Consider the following 17,258-nt stretch of genomic DNA (forward strand, 5'->3'; position numbering starts at 1 on the left):
TCTTTTTTCATCTTTTGTTTAAATCTTAACAAGTTTACTTGTTATAAGTTTACTAGATATAAGTTACTTGTTATAAGTTACCCATGATATAAGTTTACTAGTTATAAATTATATATTTATGATGATGGTGATTAGTTGTTTACCAATTATTTTTAAGAGAAGTATTATTGGAAGAAAAGGGGTATTAACAGAGCCAATGGCTCATTGTGAGCACATAGATTTTGATTTGAATTATTAGTTTGTTGAAGAAGAAAGAGATTGGAGAAACTCAGCGATTTTCATTTGTTCAAAAAATGGATCAAAGAATACGTATAACAATTTGTGTAAAAAATTAAATAAAGTGTAACAAAATGTGGTAATTGTTAACAAAGGCCTATTGTGAGTGTCCTGTGAGTAAAGCAAGGGTTTATGAACGAAATTAACGTTTCAAAGACAGCCGTCAAGACACGTTTGAAGAGATGAACGCTCCAGACGTCCAAGCACATCAACTGATGAAAACGTGGAAAAAGTGGAAGAAGGGTTATGAACGATCGCCATATTAAGATCATAGAAGTCGCTGATGATGTAGGCTCATGCCAAGAAATTTTTCAGATGTTTTGAATATAAAATGTTTGGCAGCAAAAATGGGTTCCTAAATGGTTGAATTTTGATCAAAACAGTGGCAAATGGATATTGCTCAGAAGTCATTAAATAAAGTCAATGACGATGCAGAATTACTGAAACGTGTAATAAATGGTGACGAAACATGGGTTAAGGATATGATGTTGAAACTAAAGCTCAATCATCCCAGTGGAGGCATTCTGGATCATCAAGACAGAAAAAAGTTCGACAAGTGCAGTCGAACATGAAGGTTATGCTCACTGTGTTCTTTTATTTTAAAATAATGGTGCATCATGAATTCTTGTCACAAGGTTAAACGTTCAATAAGGAGTACTACCTGCAAGTTCAATGCCATTTGCGATAAGCAATCTAAAAATAAAACACCTAAAATTGTGGCAAAACAATTCACGCATGGCTTTTGCACCACGACAATGTACTTGCTCACACTTCATTGCATGTTAATGAATGTTTTGCGAAAAAAATTAATGTAACAATACCAGATAACCCAGTCTTTATATTCTCCAAACGTGGCTCTGTGTTTTTGATTTCCAAAAATAAAGCGAACCTTTAAAGGGCTGTCATTTTACAAACATAGATGAAATTAAAAGTGCATCACTGAAAGAACTAAAGGCTATCCCAAAGATTGTTTGATAAATGTTGTTGGCACAAGTGCATAATGTCTAATGGGGACTGTTTTGAAGGTGATATTAATGTAAACAAATAAATAATTTTTTTTTTAGATGAAAATTTCTGTCAGTTTCTGAACATACCTTGAATGTTGTAAAATTGTGTAATATGTAATAATTTTTTTGATTATTCGTATTTATAATGATATATTTAATAGGTAACTATTAATCTAATATGCTAAAAAATTACCTTATCAAAATGAATTTTGTTGTTGAAATATCTAAATAGTAGCATCTATAAACACAACATAAAACTACTGGTGTGTCTTTGTTTGAGATTGCGTTTTCAGCATTCAGGGTATAACTCAAAAATGGAGTTTTTGTGTGTAGATATAATTGTTTTTATTTGAAAGAGACTTTACAGGTCCCACCTATCAGAAGGACTTACATATTGTAAAGAGATGAATAGCATCAAATGTGTAACTGCTGTGTTACTAAATGTGGTTATCCTGAGCTCAGAGTACAAGGCACTCAAACTTATTATGAGCTAACTAAGTGATAATAGAATACTCAGGATTATGAGGTGTAACCTCAGTGTAGCTCAATAAGTGTCAACTATTTACTATCTGGGGTTTATGAGAATTTGTTGTGTTCCAGGTAAATGTTGTTGTGATGAGAGGATTAAATGATGATGAAATCCTTGACTTTGTCCAATTTACAGCCGATAGACCAATCGATGTGCGTTTCATAGAGTACATGCCATTTACTGGTAATAAGTGGGATGGTAACAAGATGGTACCTTTTAGAGAAATGCTTGAGAGAATACAGACTGTATACCCTGGCTTCCATGCTTTAGCTAACAAGCCGAATGATACATCAAAAGTAAGCAATTAGTTTAGAATTAATTTTGTGTAGTTTTATAAATTATTGCTACTGCTTAAGTACAAAACTGGCAGTGTTGTCGTAGATCAACAATATGAGATTGAGCAACTGGTTCTGTGACATCTTGTTTAGCAAATTCTTTTCAATCAAAAACAAGGCAGCACATATTTTATTTGTAGTAAAAATTCTAATTTTGTTTTATATATATATATATATTTTTCCTTTCAATCACGGAAAAATAATAAATGTATATCAAACATAGTTATGTGAAAGAACCTAAAAATGGTGCTCTACCACATGCAAGATGTGATATACAATTCATTTGAATCCCACTGATCTAAAATAATTGGAATCTAATTCTTATTTCAAAAAATGTTATTGCATTTTTCTCATAAAAAATTTTTGAATTAATGAAAATGATGAAAAATATGTTTTTATAATCCTGTAGTTGTTTGTAAAAGCATGCAGTTAAGACAACTACAGTTTATTATAACTAAATTTTCAATCCAAGATATACACTTATTGTACACAAATATAACACTGATTGATATTTTCCTGTGTAAAGAACAGTAAGTAATCAATCAGTTTCAGCTCTATTTTTTATAGGTGGATCATAGTCAGTTCATAACAATGCAAATTGGTTAAATCATACCGTTACTCAGTAATTAAAGATAAAAGCAGAGGCGAGGAACTGAAAATAAAAGTTTTCTTGTCCTGATGTGATGGCTGACATGTCAGCTCTCATATTATTATGACTGATTTACTAGTTTACTCCTAACAATTTGCAAGTGTTATACTCTTGATATAAGAAATAACAAAAGACGAGCGTAAATAATTATAAAGAAATAATTTAATATTAAGCTACTTTGTGGACTGAATAATTAGCTGTTTTAAAACAAACAAAATACTGTCTTAGATAACATTGGGACTTCGGAAGCATGTTTTGTAGTGTTATACAATCAAATGTATTTAAAATTCACAAAAAGCATGTGATAAGTGTAAAATATTTCGCTGTATACCAAATATGTATATAAAATAATAGTTATAGATACTTAAAACATCATAAAAGAAGTAAAAAGTTCTTTTATAAATGTAGATACTACCAAATTCTTTTGCAATACGGATGACTTTTTACTAACTAAACATAAAGTATGTACCTGTAACCCCGGAACTGCCAGTCATTTCTCCCAAAATGCAAAGGATTTTCTCCGATATTTTAAGTTTTTTCAAATAAAAAAGAATTATTGATCATTTGATATTAAAATATCATTCTGGTTTGTTCACCTTTAAACATAGATTCAAATAGTGTTTACCTTTTACCAAAACAGTGTAAAATTATATAGTATTACAGTTTTTTGTTAGCTCAAGCGTATGAAAAACCTGAAAATGGCACTAACCAGCTGTTCCAGAGTTAATATTCTTATATGTTTGTACCTGTTTGTGTGAATAATAAAATACATAGCTTTTCCTAGAAATCTCAGTAATTTTGTTAATTTTCCTTACAATTATAACTAAATTAATACAATTCTTGGATTAGCAGGTTTTAGATTAGAAAGACTATTGTACTTTAATATAAAATAAAGCATTATAAATTAATACATAATGAATTGTATTTTAATAATTACAAAGGTTTGAAAAAAAATATATTTTCAGGCTTACAAAGTACCTGGCCATAAAGGACAGATAGGTTTCATTACATCCATGAGTAACCACTTCTGTGGAACTTGCAACCGTATCAGACTCATGGCTGATGGAAGTCTCAAAGTTTGTCTGTTTGGGAATACAGAGATTTCTTTGAGGTAACTTGAGATTAATTTGACATTAATTAAATTATTTCTGTATTAATTTTATAGTTACGTTTAATACTCACTATTCATAGTGTAATACTTTTTATAATAATGAATTTATTCACTGTTATGAAAAGCTTTATGCTCAATTATGTATTAATAACTTTTTCACATGTAGAAAAGTTGATGGTTTTTTTTTTTAATAATAATGCAATTTTAACAGAAAATGTCACCTATATCAAATTTACATCTTACAATGTACTGTAATTTTAGTTTAGATAATTAAATTATTAACTAGTTATACGGCCTTCAAGGAACGGATGTGGATATATCCGTACATTACTGTGTTTGTAGTGAACTATTTGTGGATATATCCACTAAAAGTGAAGTTGTTTATGAACAGTGTATGGATATATTCACACAATTATATAATAGCCTACTTTTTACCACACTTGTTAGCTAACTGGTGATTTTACCTTTTCCATAAAAATATTGATTGATCTATAGTGTATTTCCAGTAATAAATTCTGACAGTAAAAAATGTAATATAAAATTATATAATAAATAGCTTATGTCCTATATCTCATGTCTAGCAAAAGAACAATCTTGCTTACTGAGTCTGACCATCAAGATGTGAAAAAACTGACATAACATTTTACAAGGGTTAATCAAATATACAGGGTGGAAAAAAAGTATGGAAACGCTTTCACTAATTTTGTATGGCTTCACTTATACAAATTAAATTTTGTACATCACCACTTGAATTAAGAACCTAGTTTTTGAGACCAGTGGGGGACATTTTATCTTTTCAGGGGGACGGGCCCGTGAGGAGTCGGACGAAAATCTTAAATGTAAGCATAGGCCGAGTTTGGTATCAATTAAAGGTCTAGTAAAGAGAAACTCATTACCGCAAACCGCACTTAAAAAGGTTGACCCTATCCAGAGTACGGGCCGTATGAATTTCATGACAAAGAAATTAGTAATTTTGTCTTGTGAAGTAACTAATTTACTTTCAGTAGTATGTTTTATGTCGGTTATGTAAATTTGAAAAACAATTTCCAACAAAAAATTATTTTTTTTACCTCTACATTTGTTGGATAACAGTAAATAGGGGTTTTCCTGTCTTGTCTTCAAGAAACTGAGAGTATTCAATAATACCACCCGTAACTCCTATCAACATGAGGTCAAGGTCCAGTCCCTCCAGCCCTTTTTATCTCAGGCAAACATAAACTGGTTTAGGCAATACAAACAGTACTGTCACAGCAAAACTTCCACAGTTTTGTATTTTTAATATCAGCTTGGTTTTTAGTCTACGTTATAATTTCGTCCACGTAAGATAAAGTTGAAAGTCTTCACTAGAAGGTACTGCGATAGTTATAAATTTTTTTACTTAAGTGTTTACATTTTATTCTAATAGTTTTAAAAGCAATGTCACTTAGTGAGTTTGAGAGAATCACGCTGCTTATGATGCGTGGGTATGGATATCTAGTTCGTCCCTATGAAGAAACAGCGCATTTGTTTAATGACACTTTTCTTGATAGACCCCCAATTAGTAAGTCAACAGTGTTAAGACAGTAAAAAGATTTGAAGAAACTAGAACAGTCAAAGATCGCGAAAGAAAGTGGCAGGCCTAAATCGGCAACAAATGAACAAAAATCTTTGGATGTACTCCAAACATTTGTTGAAAAATCCCAGCACCTCGGCCAGAGTGGCTGCAGAAGATCTTGATATGAGCCATACCTCAGTGTTGAATGTTTTACACAAAAAACAAGTATCACCCTTTTAAAGTAACCCTAACCCAAGAACTTGCAGAGGATGATTTTGATCGAAGGACTGAATTTTGCGAAATAATGATGAGAAAGTGTGACGAAATTCAAAATTGTTCAAGTTCGATATTGTTTTTCAGATGAAGCTACATTCTTTGTTACTGGACAAGTTAATAGGCATAATTGCCCGTTACTGGGCCGACCATAATCCACACTGGATGATAGAAGGCCACACACAAAGGCCTCAGAAAGTGAATATATGGGCTGGAATAATAAACAATAACATTGTAGGACCGTTTGTGATAGATGGAAATCTAACAGGCGAAATTTATTTCAATATGTTGACAAATAACATTTTGCCATCAGTGCGTTGCTCTTCTTGGGGCAAATTTTAATGCAGTATGGGTTTCAGCAAGATGGAGCAACGCCCCATTACTATTTGCGGGGTGCGCAATCTGTTAGATGAAGTGTTTCCTAACCGTTGGATTGGTCGCAGGGTACCGTTGAGTGGCCGGCTAGGTCACCGGATCTTAATCCACTAGATTTCTTTTTGTGGGGCTTCTTAAAAGATAATGTGTATAAAACTAAACCAGCCAACATTGAGGAGCTGACAAATCGTTTATTAGAAGAAGCAAGAAGAATTACACCCGAGATGCTTCAAAATGTGACTGCAGTAGGTTTTTATAATAGATTAGCTCATTGCCAACAAGTGTTCGGAGAGCAGGTTTGAGCACCTCATTTAAAAGGTATGGTTATTTATTGTAATACATAGATAATTTTTAATTTAATTCTTTTGGATAATTGTGTTCCATAAAGTGTCATTTTCAGTCAGAAAACAGTTTACTTGAGACTGTGGAATTGCGGAGAAATAATAATTAATCAAAACGTTACTTATGAAATTCAAACGGCCCGTACTCTGGATAGGGTCAACCTTTTTAAGTGCGGTTTGCGGTAATGAGTTTCTCTTTACTAGACCTTTAATTTGATACCAAAACTCGGCCTATGCTTACATTTTAAGATTTTCGTCCGACTCCTCACGGGCCGTCCCCCTGAAAAGATAAAATGTCCCCACTGGTCTCAAAAACTAGGTTCTTAATACAAGTGGTGATGTACAAAATTTAATTTGTATAAGTGAAGCCATACAAAATTAGTGAAAGCGTTTTCCATACTTTTTTTCCACCCTGTATAATCATCAATGAGAATGTTATAGCAGCTGAAACGTATTTCCGTAATGTAAGTAGAAAGCTGTATGTCTTGAAATTTGTCACGTGCTTCTGACAAGTGATGAGGCTGAAGATAACGCTTTTTTGCAAACAAATGACACTTGTGATCAAGCCGCCCAGAGCCAAGGCAAAACACTGGGAAAGATCTCCTCACATATTGTAAATCTATTTTTATTATTTACCAACTCTTATGTTCTACTAAAATGAGCATACTTATTAATTAGGTACTAAAACAGTTTGTAAAGAACCGTAATTTCTTTAGTTTTGATCTTGACCTATTTTGAATGGTGTAGCAGCTGAGAAAGATTTATAATTCCTAATACTACTACATTCATAATATATCTACCAGCTATGTCTTGCAGTAAAGAGTGCGAGCCGGTCACGCACGATTGTGGTAACATTGCTCTCGGCAGTTTGGTGGTCTGTGTGTTAAAAAAAATTAAAGTTATTGGCAACAACGCATTGAACACTCCTGTCACATCCATCCTACAATCCGGATCAGTTACCATATAACTTGCACATGGAGATTGCTGTGCTTCACAACTAATGACAAGATGAAACAACAGTTTGTTAGCAACTGATATGGCTCCTGGCACACTGTTTTGTGATGAAATAAAGGGGTTATGAAATTGGATCTCCAGTAGAAAAAATGGACAGAATGAATAACTAGGTAGAAAAAACTGTAAAAAAACTCTTTCAATACATTTTTGTATAGCAAGAGGCTTGTTTATATTTAATTGTATATCTAATTTAGGAAAACCGTTCAATGGTCTTTCAAAATAATAGCTATCTTACTACATTTGGTATGAAGATAGGTATTAATCCAGCTTTTATTTCAGGGATGCTCTTCGTAATAACTGTAGTGAAGATGATTTACTGAATATGATTGGTGCAGCTGTCAGGCGAAAAAAAAGGCAACATGCAGGTAACAGACAAATATTATTAGGTCAAATAAAATCTCAGATTAGCAGTCAATAATAAATTAATCATTTGAGTTGTTAACCTCTGATGTCATGTACAAATATGTAAAAAGTTCATAAGCGTCAGTATCACGCACATTGACGATTCATATATTCAGTAATATTTATTATTGTACTAAAAGGTTCGTAAGTGTCAGCATCACACACATCGACGATTCATATATTCAGTAATATTTATTATTGTACTATGTAATTTCGGTCATTTAACTGTATCATCGTATTCAATAGGTTACAAAATATTGATATATTGGATATATATATATATATATTTCTCTTTGGTCTTTGAACTATAACCATTTTTTTTTCTGTCAGTTCAAATGTGGTTTTATTTATACATGCTGATAGTTGCTTATTTTTATAATTATGGACAAGCATTAAAAAACATGCTATTGTCACTGTAATACTTTTTGTTGTTTAACAACACTGTAAATAAGTTACTTCAAAGTGAAAATGTGTTAATTTTTAGTCTGTTGCCACGCTATGAGGTATTGTAAGAACATTGTTTAATTTATTTTTTCACTGTGTTTAAAATCGTTTTATTGAATATTTTTCTTTAAGGTATTATATAAATATATGATACAATATTGCTGATGACCAGATTAGTTGTTGAAAAGTATTAGATGAAACTATATTTAAACACAAACTCATATAGAAAACGGAAATAATATGTTCATTTAGGAATTTGTTTATGCTTTTTTTGTAAATAATATAGAGTGTATTATATGTTTTATTTTATAAACTATACTCAATAAAATTGCAAGAAAAATATAAAAATTAAGTGAATAGTTACTTTATGATAAACTTCTTTCACAGTAAAGTTTTGCTTACGGTTACATTAGTATATTATATTTTATTTTCCTTTAGAAAAATTATGATATATGAAATTGATTACCTTTCTTTGGCCTTCCATATGGTATAAAAACTGTCAAATATATTTATTACTATGGATAGGATAATCAGCAAGCTTACCTTGAAAATTTCCTTGTTGGGTCCACTAATGTGAAAGAAACCCATAAAGACACATAATAGTACACATACTTAGAAATTTTTGATTGCACTGCAATCTTTATCAGCCATAAGAGATCGTTCCATTTGTCTGCCCCTTTGAGTTGGAGAGCCAGTGTGGGAAGCAGGATCGACAATAGGCTTTTAAAAGTTTGAAGCCATATTTTTTAATTTGGAATTTAGGTATTGTAGGCCATGGTTAAACATTATTGTGAGAGATAGGAACTTATCAGATTGGTTTTGGTTGGAGGTCTATTGTTAGATTAGGAAGGTGGATTTATTCTTAGACTAGGTTCCTTGGGTTTACCCACTGTAAAAATCTTCACTGATTGCGTTATTAAAAGTTTTCAGTTCATTCCCACTGGAACATATGTACTGTGTTTGGGTAAATGGGATGTATCTTTTGGCATTGTTAGGGTGGAAACTATTGAAGTGAAGGTATTGCAGGTGGTTTGTTGATTTGAAATGAACTTCATTAGGCAATGTTTACATCTAAAAACATTGTCTGTAATGGAGGCTGTATGAGTAAATTGCAGGGAGCTGAATTTGTTGAGTTTTACCAGGAAGTTGCTTAACACATTCACTGCTAACGTTTCCATTTGGAGACATGCCAAACTTTCTCCGGGTACAGCCTTCTCAGATCTGAGACCTTCTTTTATGGTTTTCTATATTTTTTAGTGCACCAAATGAGTTTAAATGTATTTGTTAGCAATGAAAACATTAAAGAATCTCATCCAGCAGTCCATATCATAAAAATGTCATTAATGTAATGGAACCAAAATATTTGGAGGTTCAGTTATTTGTTCTGAAAAGCCTGCTCAAGCAATGCTGATAAATTGGCGTAAGATGGTACCATTTGCGGTTCCTCTTTCTTGCAGAAAATTCTTACCTTCAAACTGGAAATTGTTCTTTTTAAGTATTAATCCTGCTAGGTTTACAAAGAAAGCAGTTGAGGTTTCTTTGTTGGGCATTTTTCCAGATAACATTCCAATGCCTTACAAATACTCCCTTTATACGGATATCTCACACACCAATGGCCTCGCAGCATTTTCTAAATGACGCTATAAAAACTACTAACTATGATTTAATCCTTATAATAAATCAGGAGTACATGATATGTAAAGATATCTTTCTAAATAATTAACAAGATCTACTTTTGAATAAAACTCGAGAACGTGAAATAAACTACTGTATGTGTTTATTTAAACTGTAGGAGTTCCTAATCTGTTATGCATCAGCCTGAATATGTTTGCAACATTACTGCAAATTGATATTCTATTCTTGGTGTAATTTATAGTAAAATATTGTTTATTAATCGATGATTAAATTTTTATTATTATAGTTCTAAAATTTGTTTTAACATGGACTGTTGTGGTTGTATCTAGCAACAAGCTGCCTTCAGGACCAAATATTCCTTGTGCCACACTGAAGGTGTTAAAAAAGTATTTATAGATAGAACAGTATCGTTTAATCACATTGTGGGCGGGTGTATGTAACTACTATTCTGTGTGTCTTAAGGACATGTCTCATACCACACTAAGATGTTAAAAAAGTATTTATAGATAGAGCGGTATCGTTTAATCACATTGTGGCGGGTGTATGTAACTACTATTCTGAGTGTCTTAAGGACATGTCTCATACCACACTAAGATGTTAAAAAAGTATTTATAGATAGAGCGGTATCGTTTAATCACATTGTGGCGTGTATGTAACTACTATTCTGAGTGTCTTAAGGACATGTCTCATACCACACTAAGATGTTAAAAAAGTATTTATAGATAGAGCGGTATCGTTTAATCACATTGTGGCGGGTGTATGTAACTACTATTCTGAGTGTCTTAAGGACATGTCTCATACCACACTAAGATGTTAAAAAAGTATTTATAGATAGAGCGGTATATCGTTTAATCACATTGTGGCGGGTGTATGTAACTACTATTCTGAGTGTCTTAAGGACATGTCTCATACCACACTAAGATGTTAAAAAAGTATTTATAGATAGAGCGGTATCGTTTAATCACATTGTGGCGGGTGTATGTAACTACTATTCTGAGTGTCTTAAGGACATGTCTCATACCACACTAAGATGTTAAAAAAGTATTTATAGATAGAGCGGTATCGTTTAATCACATTGTGGCGGGTGTATGTAACTACTATTCTGAGTGTCTTAAGGACATGTCTCATACCACACTAAGATGTTAAAAAAGTATTTATAGATAGAGCGGTATCGTTTAAATCACATTGTGGCGGGTGTATGTAACTACTATTCTGTGTGTCTTAAGGACATGTCTCATACCACACTAAGATGTTAAGTATCTTCTTTTAAAACTCTTTCAAACATTTAATATTAATATGTTGCAGGCATGTTCAACTTAGCTCAAATGCCCAATCGACCAATGATTTTGATTGGAGGATAGCATTCAAGTACGTAAATTAAATATAGCAACTTAAATTGTATCTCCAGCATGAAGAATTATATATTTTCATTAGAATAGAAACTAGGAGTACTAGAAACTTTAAAATTAGTACAAATAATAAAACTAAAACATAGTTTAGTATAATATGATTTATACTAAATTCTTTGTATAATATTTTGATTCTTGAAATCACTAGAAGTTATACCACCAACATTTTGGGCCTTTAAATCTAGGTTCAAGCCTGCCTTTGCATATCACATCTAAAATATAAACATGGCTACTTATATGTCAAAGACAACATGAACTCTTACTTTTGAATCATAATAGATGTGTATTATGAATGCATTAGAAGAGTTTAGATGGATTACATAAAGCATTCCAATACATTGTCATTCTTCATATTCAACATTGCCAACAGATAGATAAATAAATAGAATCTATAGAAAAATTAGGCTTGATAGAGGAAGTAGAGGATCAGGCCAGGGTGGTTTTATTTCTGAAAAACCTTTTATTGTGCTAAATTTACAAAACAATATACATTCAAAGTACAATAATGCACATGTGAAATACATATGATTATTTAAATTACATAGTAAATCAGGTAGCATAAATATTTAGTCCTTACATATTTAAATTCAGTCATATTTTAGTTCAGGAAAATGTTTCAATTCGGCGTACTGGGTACATATCACAAAATTATTTTATATATTACAGTATAAAAAGGATATGAAGCTTTCATCTCACAAAAGCGCATTATTTTGAGAGCTCCGTGTGATTTAAATGCAGCATGAACATTTATGTACGAGGGTCTTCCAGAAAGTAAAGAACGTTTTGTTATAAGTCAATAAAAACAAAAGATAAGAGCATGAAAATTTATTTATAAATACTTATAAACTTACTCTATTTTTCTACAAAATCGCCGGAACTGTCAAGGCACTTGTTGTAGCGTGGCACCAGTTTTTCTATACCGACGTTATACTGTTCTGCCGCCAAGGAATGAAGCCACGTTTTTACTCCTTCTTTGAGGTCTTCGTCACCCAAAAAGTTTTTTCTGCCTAAAAACACTTTCAACTTTGGAAACAAGTGATAGTCACTCGGAGCCAGATCTGGACTATACGGAGGGTGTCCGATGATTTGCCATTTGAAAGAATTGAGTTCTGCTTTGGTTCGTGCACTGCAATGAGGCCGAGCATTGTCGTGGATCAGCACCACTTTCGACGACAGCATTCCGCGTCGTTTGTTTTGAATAGCGCGGCGAAGCCGATGCAAGGTCTCGATGTAGGCCTCTGAGTTGATTGTTTCGCCTCTCGGCATGAACTCCACATGGATTAGGCCTTTTCGGTCCCAAAAAACTGTTGTCATCAATTTCCTGGTGTTCAAATTTGGTTTTTTCTTTCCTGTTTTTTGTTGGTGAATTCGAGTGATGCCATTCCATTGACTGGAGCTTTGTTTCCGGGGTTCGATAGGAAACCCAAGTTTCGTCACCCGTTACGATGCGGTCAAGAAACGCATCACCTTCTTCGTCATACTGAGTCAAAAAAACTCAAGAGCTGCTCCCATCCGTTTAGTCTTGTGGACATCAGTAAGAATCTTAGGCACCCAACGAGCACACATTTTCTGATAACCAAGACGTTCAGTCACTATTTCGTGCAAAAGCGACCTTGAAATTTGTGGAAAAAATTCCACTAGACCACTCAAAGTGAAACGACGGTTTTGTTGAATTTTTCCATCAACTTTCGCTGCCAACTCGTCAGTAACGAGTGACGGCCTTCCACTTCGTTCCTCGTCGTGCACATTAGTTCGACCTTCCTTAAATTGAATGCACCATTTTCTCACTGATGACTCGTTCATCGCATTGTCACCGTAAACTGCCTTAATTTGCCTATAAATTTCAATAGGTCGAACATTCTGTGCATTCAGAAACCGTATCACACTACGCAGTTCACACTTGGCGGGATTTTCAATTAACGCCGCCATTTTAAACTTTCACAGGAGACGCAAACGTGACCTCACGGTACCGCGCTACTCAGCTCACACTGAGGCAGAATGTGTGGCTAACGAACAAGCTATCTACCGCGGTGGTGGGGGAACTGCGCCGCCCGTGATGCGCAATCGTTCTTTACTTTCTGGAAGACCCTCGTATATGTTGTTTTCTTTTGTTACTATCTATTTTTAAAATATTTTCTCTGCGTTTCTTTTAATATGGTGATTTGGATTTAAATGAAGTGGAAGAGAGGACTTCATAGTCCTAACTTCGCCTCCATCAAACCATGTTTCATTTCATTTTCATAACAGCTGTTAGTCAGCTCATACTATGAATTTAAAGTAAACCTTTTTCATTCAGATAGGATTATTTGCTTCAAAACCCATTTATACATAATTAAAAGGGCATATGTAATGTTTTGAACTTCCTAAAAGTTTATATAATGAAAATAATTTCACTCAACATGTGTTATCCATTGTTAGTTATGTGTTTAGTTAACATTTCCTAATCTCAGTGTAAAGTGGTGAATAGCTTTGAACTTATATGATAACATGGCTGGCTACATATTAACTCACAGAATGATTGAACACCAAGATGTGTGCAGTAACTCCACCTCTTCTCCTGCCATAATTGCTTTCTGGGTGGCCCTTGTATGAGATATGGAATATGAACATTTAGGGATGATAATTTATTAAAATACAGCTAGATATCAATGTAAAAATGTAATTAAAGTCTTCATTTCTTGCTTGAAATTCTAATATAAAATTTGTTTCCTGTTATACCAGGTAGATACTTAACTGATGAAACATCAAAATTAATACTGTCTGGCCAAGAAAATTCAGTCAACTTCTACAATAAAGCTTACGTTCAAAATCTACATCCCTACACTCTTTATGGTGGATTTTTATTGAACAAAACTCTGGAAAATAAAAAATTAATCAGGCAGATGTCGACTGGCCTAACTCATGTAGACAATGAAGGAAAAGCATCTATGGTGAATGTGGGAAAAAAGGCAATAAGTGAGCGTACAGCAGAGGCGACAGCTACAATACAAGTTGGCAAGGAAGTGGCAAAGCTGATTGCTGACAACAACATCAAGAAAGGAGATGTATTAACAGTGGCCCAGCTGGCAGGAGTACTGGCTGCTAAACGGACGTGGGAGTTGGTACCACTGTGTCACAATATCACGCTAGCACATGTCGATGTGCGTGCACGTCTGGACCAGTCCGCTTCTGCAGTGGTGCTCACCAGCAGCGTGACTTGTGTAAACCAGACAGGAGTGGAGATGGAGGCCCTCACCGCTGTCACTGTTGCTGCCCTCACTGTGTACGACATGTGCAAGGCTGTCTCCAGAGACATGGTCATCTCCGACATCAGACTTCTTTCCAAGACAGGTGGCACCCGTGGTGATTACTATTCAAAGCTTGTTAAAAATCCAAATTCCTGAATTGTCTAGAAAACTAGTCAATAAGAAGTTTTAATTAAGTTTTTTAGTTGAATATAGAAAATCAAATGCTTGAAATATATATATAGGGTTCATAGTATGTAATATTTAGCGAGCTGACACAACAACAAACAACGTTATGTTCTATCTTGTTTTGTTAGTTTGCTTCTGTGTGTTATTTGTTTAACTTTTAAACATTTGTAACCCTGAAATTGTTCACATTTTAGTGTTTTCATTGGGTATGAATGTTTATCATATTACAACCACTGTTAAATATAAAATATATTTTAACTAGTATAAAAACTACAAATGTTTTAAAATGTTCATGCCAAATTTCACAAAAACAAATGTTAGAAAAAAAATTATCAGGGGATATAAAGGTTTGCACTCGTAAAAGAACAGCATGTTTAGTAATGATTAAAAAGAAACCCCAAAAAAGTCATAATCAAACACATTATCCAAACGTATGTTTCTCTGCCTCTTTTCTCTTCAATTTATTGCTCTACTTACAAACCATACATTTATATATAATTAAAAGAATATCCTGATTTTGTATGGCAATTTTAGATATCTAAAACTATTAATCTAAATTTTGTATCAATCAAGAGCTCTCACATTGTAAATGTGCTTTTTAGTGGATTAGATATACATTGGACTGTAGTGACTATTGGACTATAGAGCTGTGCCCCACAGGTCTAAAGTTCCAATGTTTATTTTATAGGAATATTTATTTTAGTTCAAAACCAGACTAACAAATCACATGTATGTTTTTAAACAAAAATATTTTACTCGGCTTTTAATTAAAGAAGCTCTGAAGTGAACAAAACACATGACCAACTCCCATTTACAAACAAAACTGATGTAAATATCTGAGCACATTCCACCAAATTTTTATTGTACTACTGTGAAAACGCCAAACCTAGCTGAGAGCATAATTCCAAGAAATTCTATGGTTATTGTTAAATGCAGAACAGAGGACACAAGAGTGTATTCCTTTCGGCCTCCAGTCCACTGAGTGGTAAGATACATACTCTATGTTTTTCACTTGTTATGGGTTAAAAAAATGTACAATGCATATAAATGCACACATCTACAGAGAACAATGGGCATTGACAAGCATTTCTGTTGGTCTAACTGTACATCTTGTACTGGTTTCCTATGTGAAATATTTAGGATAAATTTAAAAGGAATGTAGTTAATTAGATAAATGTTGGGAGACTTCCATAGAAATATACAAAGACTGTGCAAAGGCTGTGAAGAATTCCCTAGAAATGGCATATTAATATTGGATTCAATTTAGAATATACCATGATAAGTGAATGGCCTTGTCAAGCTTCATTACTGTCATAACACACTTCTTTTGATAATTACTGTGTCTTAAATTATTTTTTGTAATGTATTAACTTTGAACTGACATCGTTAGCTCAAATAATAAAGGGCACGCAATGTTAAGCCATTTTAAACTCTTATAAAAATGTTTCATACTACTGAAAATGTAACTAATATATTAATTTCAACTTAGTTCATTGTTTTCTAATGATATGAAATATGCATAAATAACCAAAATATAAAATAATCTGAATTTAATTACTGACAAATAATATGTTTAGTTTCAGTACAGTATCGTAGATAATTTATTTTACAATCTTAGTCTTTTTTGAAAAATGTACAAGCTTATTATTTTTAGTGACTATTTTAGTGTCATGCCACTGGAAGTTGAACTGATGTACTACAAGTTATTAAATATAATTATTTTACATCACTTTCAAGGAACAAGGAGTACGCCACACAGTATTTGCATAACAGACTTCCCTGAGGTTGCTTGTACAATTTCAAACTTATAGCTCACTTAATTCTTGAAATATCCTTCAGATAGATAGATATAAAAACAATCAAACAGAAAAGAAAATTTTACATTCCCTCAACAGGCAGAAGAAAAATTATGGCTTCAATGTTGCTGTCAAATTCCATGGTTGAACATCCATCATTATAGAACTCATTCTTGTTCATGTAGAAATGAAGTTCCATGGGAAATTTAAAGTCTATAGATTCTCTCTTGCCCATGGCACATTCACATTTTTCTTATTAAAGTAGGTTTTTTAGAATTGTTTAAATAATAAAAGTTCCAGTGAGGTAAGCTCCGGAGTGTACTGCAACACAAGAGTGTGCTGAATCAAATCTTGTTACCAACTTTTACACTGACTTTACACTCTATTATATTTTCTTTTTAATTTTACTGCATGAATAAAAATCACATGTTGAAATTTCATATGATTTGAATCAGTTTTACAAATTTATTTATTCTGCTATTTTCTCATTGTCATCATGGATACCTATAAAACCAATGTAAAAATACTTGCTAACACTTAGCCAAATCCTAAGAAGTGATATGCAACATTATTGAATTTATTGTTGCTTATATAGAATTGAAGATTCATGCAAACTTTCAAGTGTATAAATCAGTTTATTTCCTTGATGCAGTGTGGAAAGACAGACAGAAATAACATTTTTCCAGTCCTTGAGTCATAGGTCTTGGTAATGCTT

At 33.0% G+C, this 17,258-nt stretch overlaps 1 protein-coding gene across 4 annotated transcripts in view; it reads left to right on the plus strand.

Annotated features, from left to right (window-relative positions):
• The window catches only part of LOC124371787 (molybdenum cofactor biosynthesis protein 1-like), a 30,955-nt gene extending 13,899 nt beyond the window's left edge, over positions 1-17,056 (plus strand). For 3 of the 4 annotated variants that reach the window (XM_046830130.1, XM_046830131.1, XM_046830132.1), the window contains 4 exons: positions 1,884-2,108; positions 3,762-3,907; positions 7,724-7,809; positions 14,056-17,056. In XM_046830130.1, the coding sequence (XP_046686086.1) occupies positions 1,884-2,108; positions 3,762-3,907; positions 7,724-7,809; positions 14,056-14,717 (1,119 nt within the window). In that variant the 3' untranslated portion in view covers positions 14,718-17,056. Of the gene's footprint in view, positions 1-1,883; positions 2,109-3,761; positions 3,908-7,723; positions 7,810-11,230; positions 11,294-14,055 lie in introns of all 4 variants that reach the window. The other variant, XM_046830134.1, reaches the window with a different exon arrangement.
• The last annotated feature ends 202 nt before the right edge of the window (positions 17,057-17,258 follow it).

Source organism: Homalodisca vitripennis, unplaced genomic scaffold (genome assembly GCF_021130785.1).
Source record: "Homalodisca vitripennis isolate AUS2020 unplaced genomic scaffold, UT_GWSS_2.1 ScUCBcl_1982;HRSCAF=6286, whole genome shotgun sequence".
NCBI lineage: Eukaryota > Metazoa > Arthropoda > Insecta > Hemiptera > Cicadellidae > Homalodisca > Homalodisca vitripennis.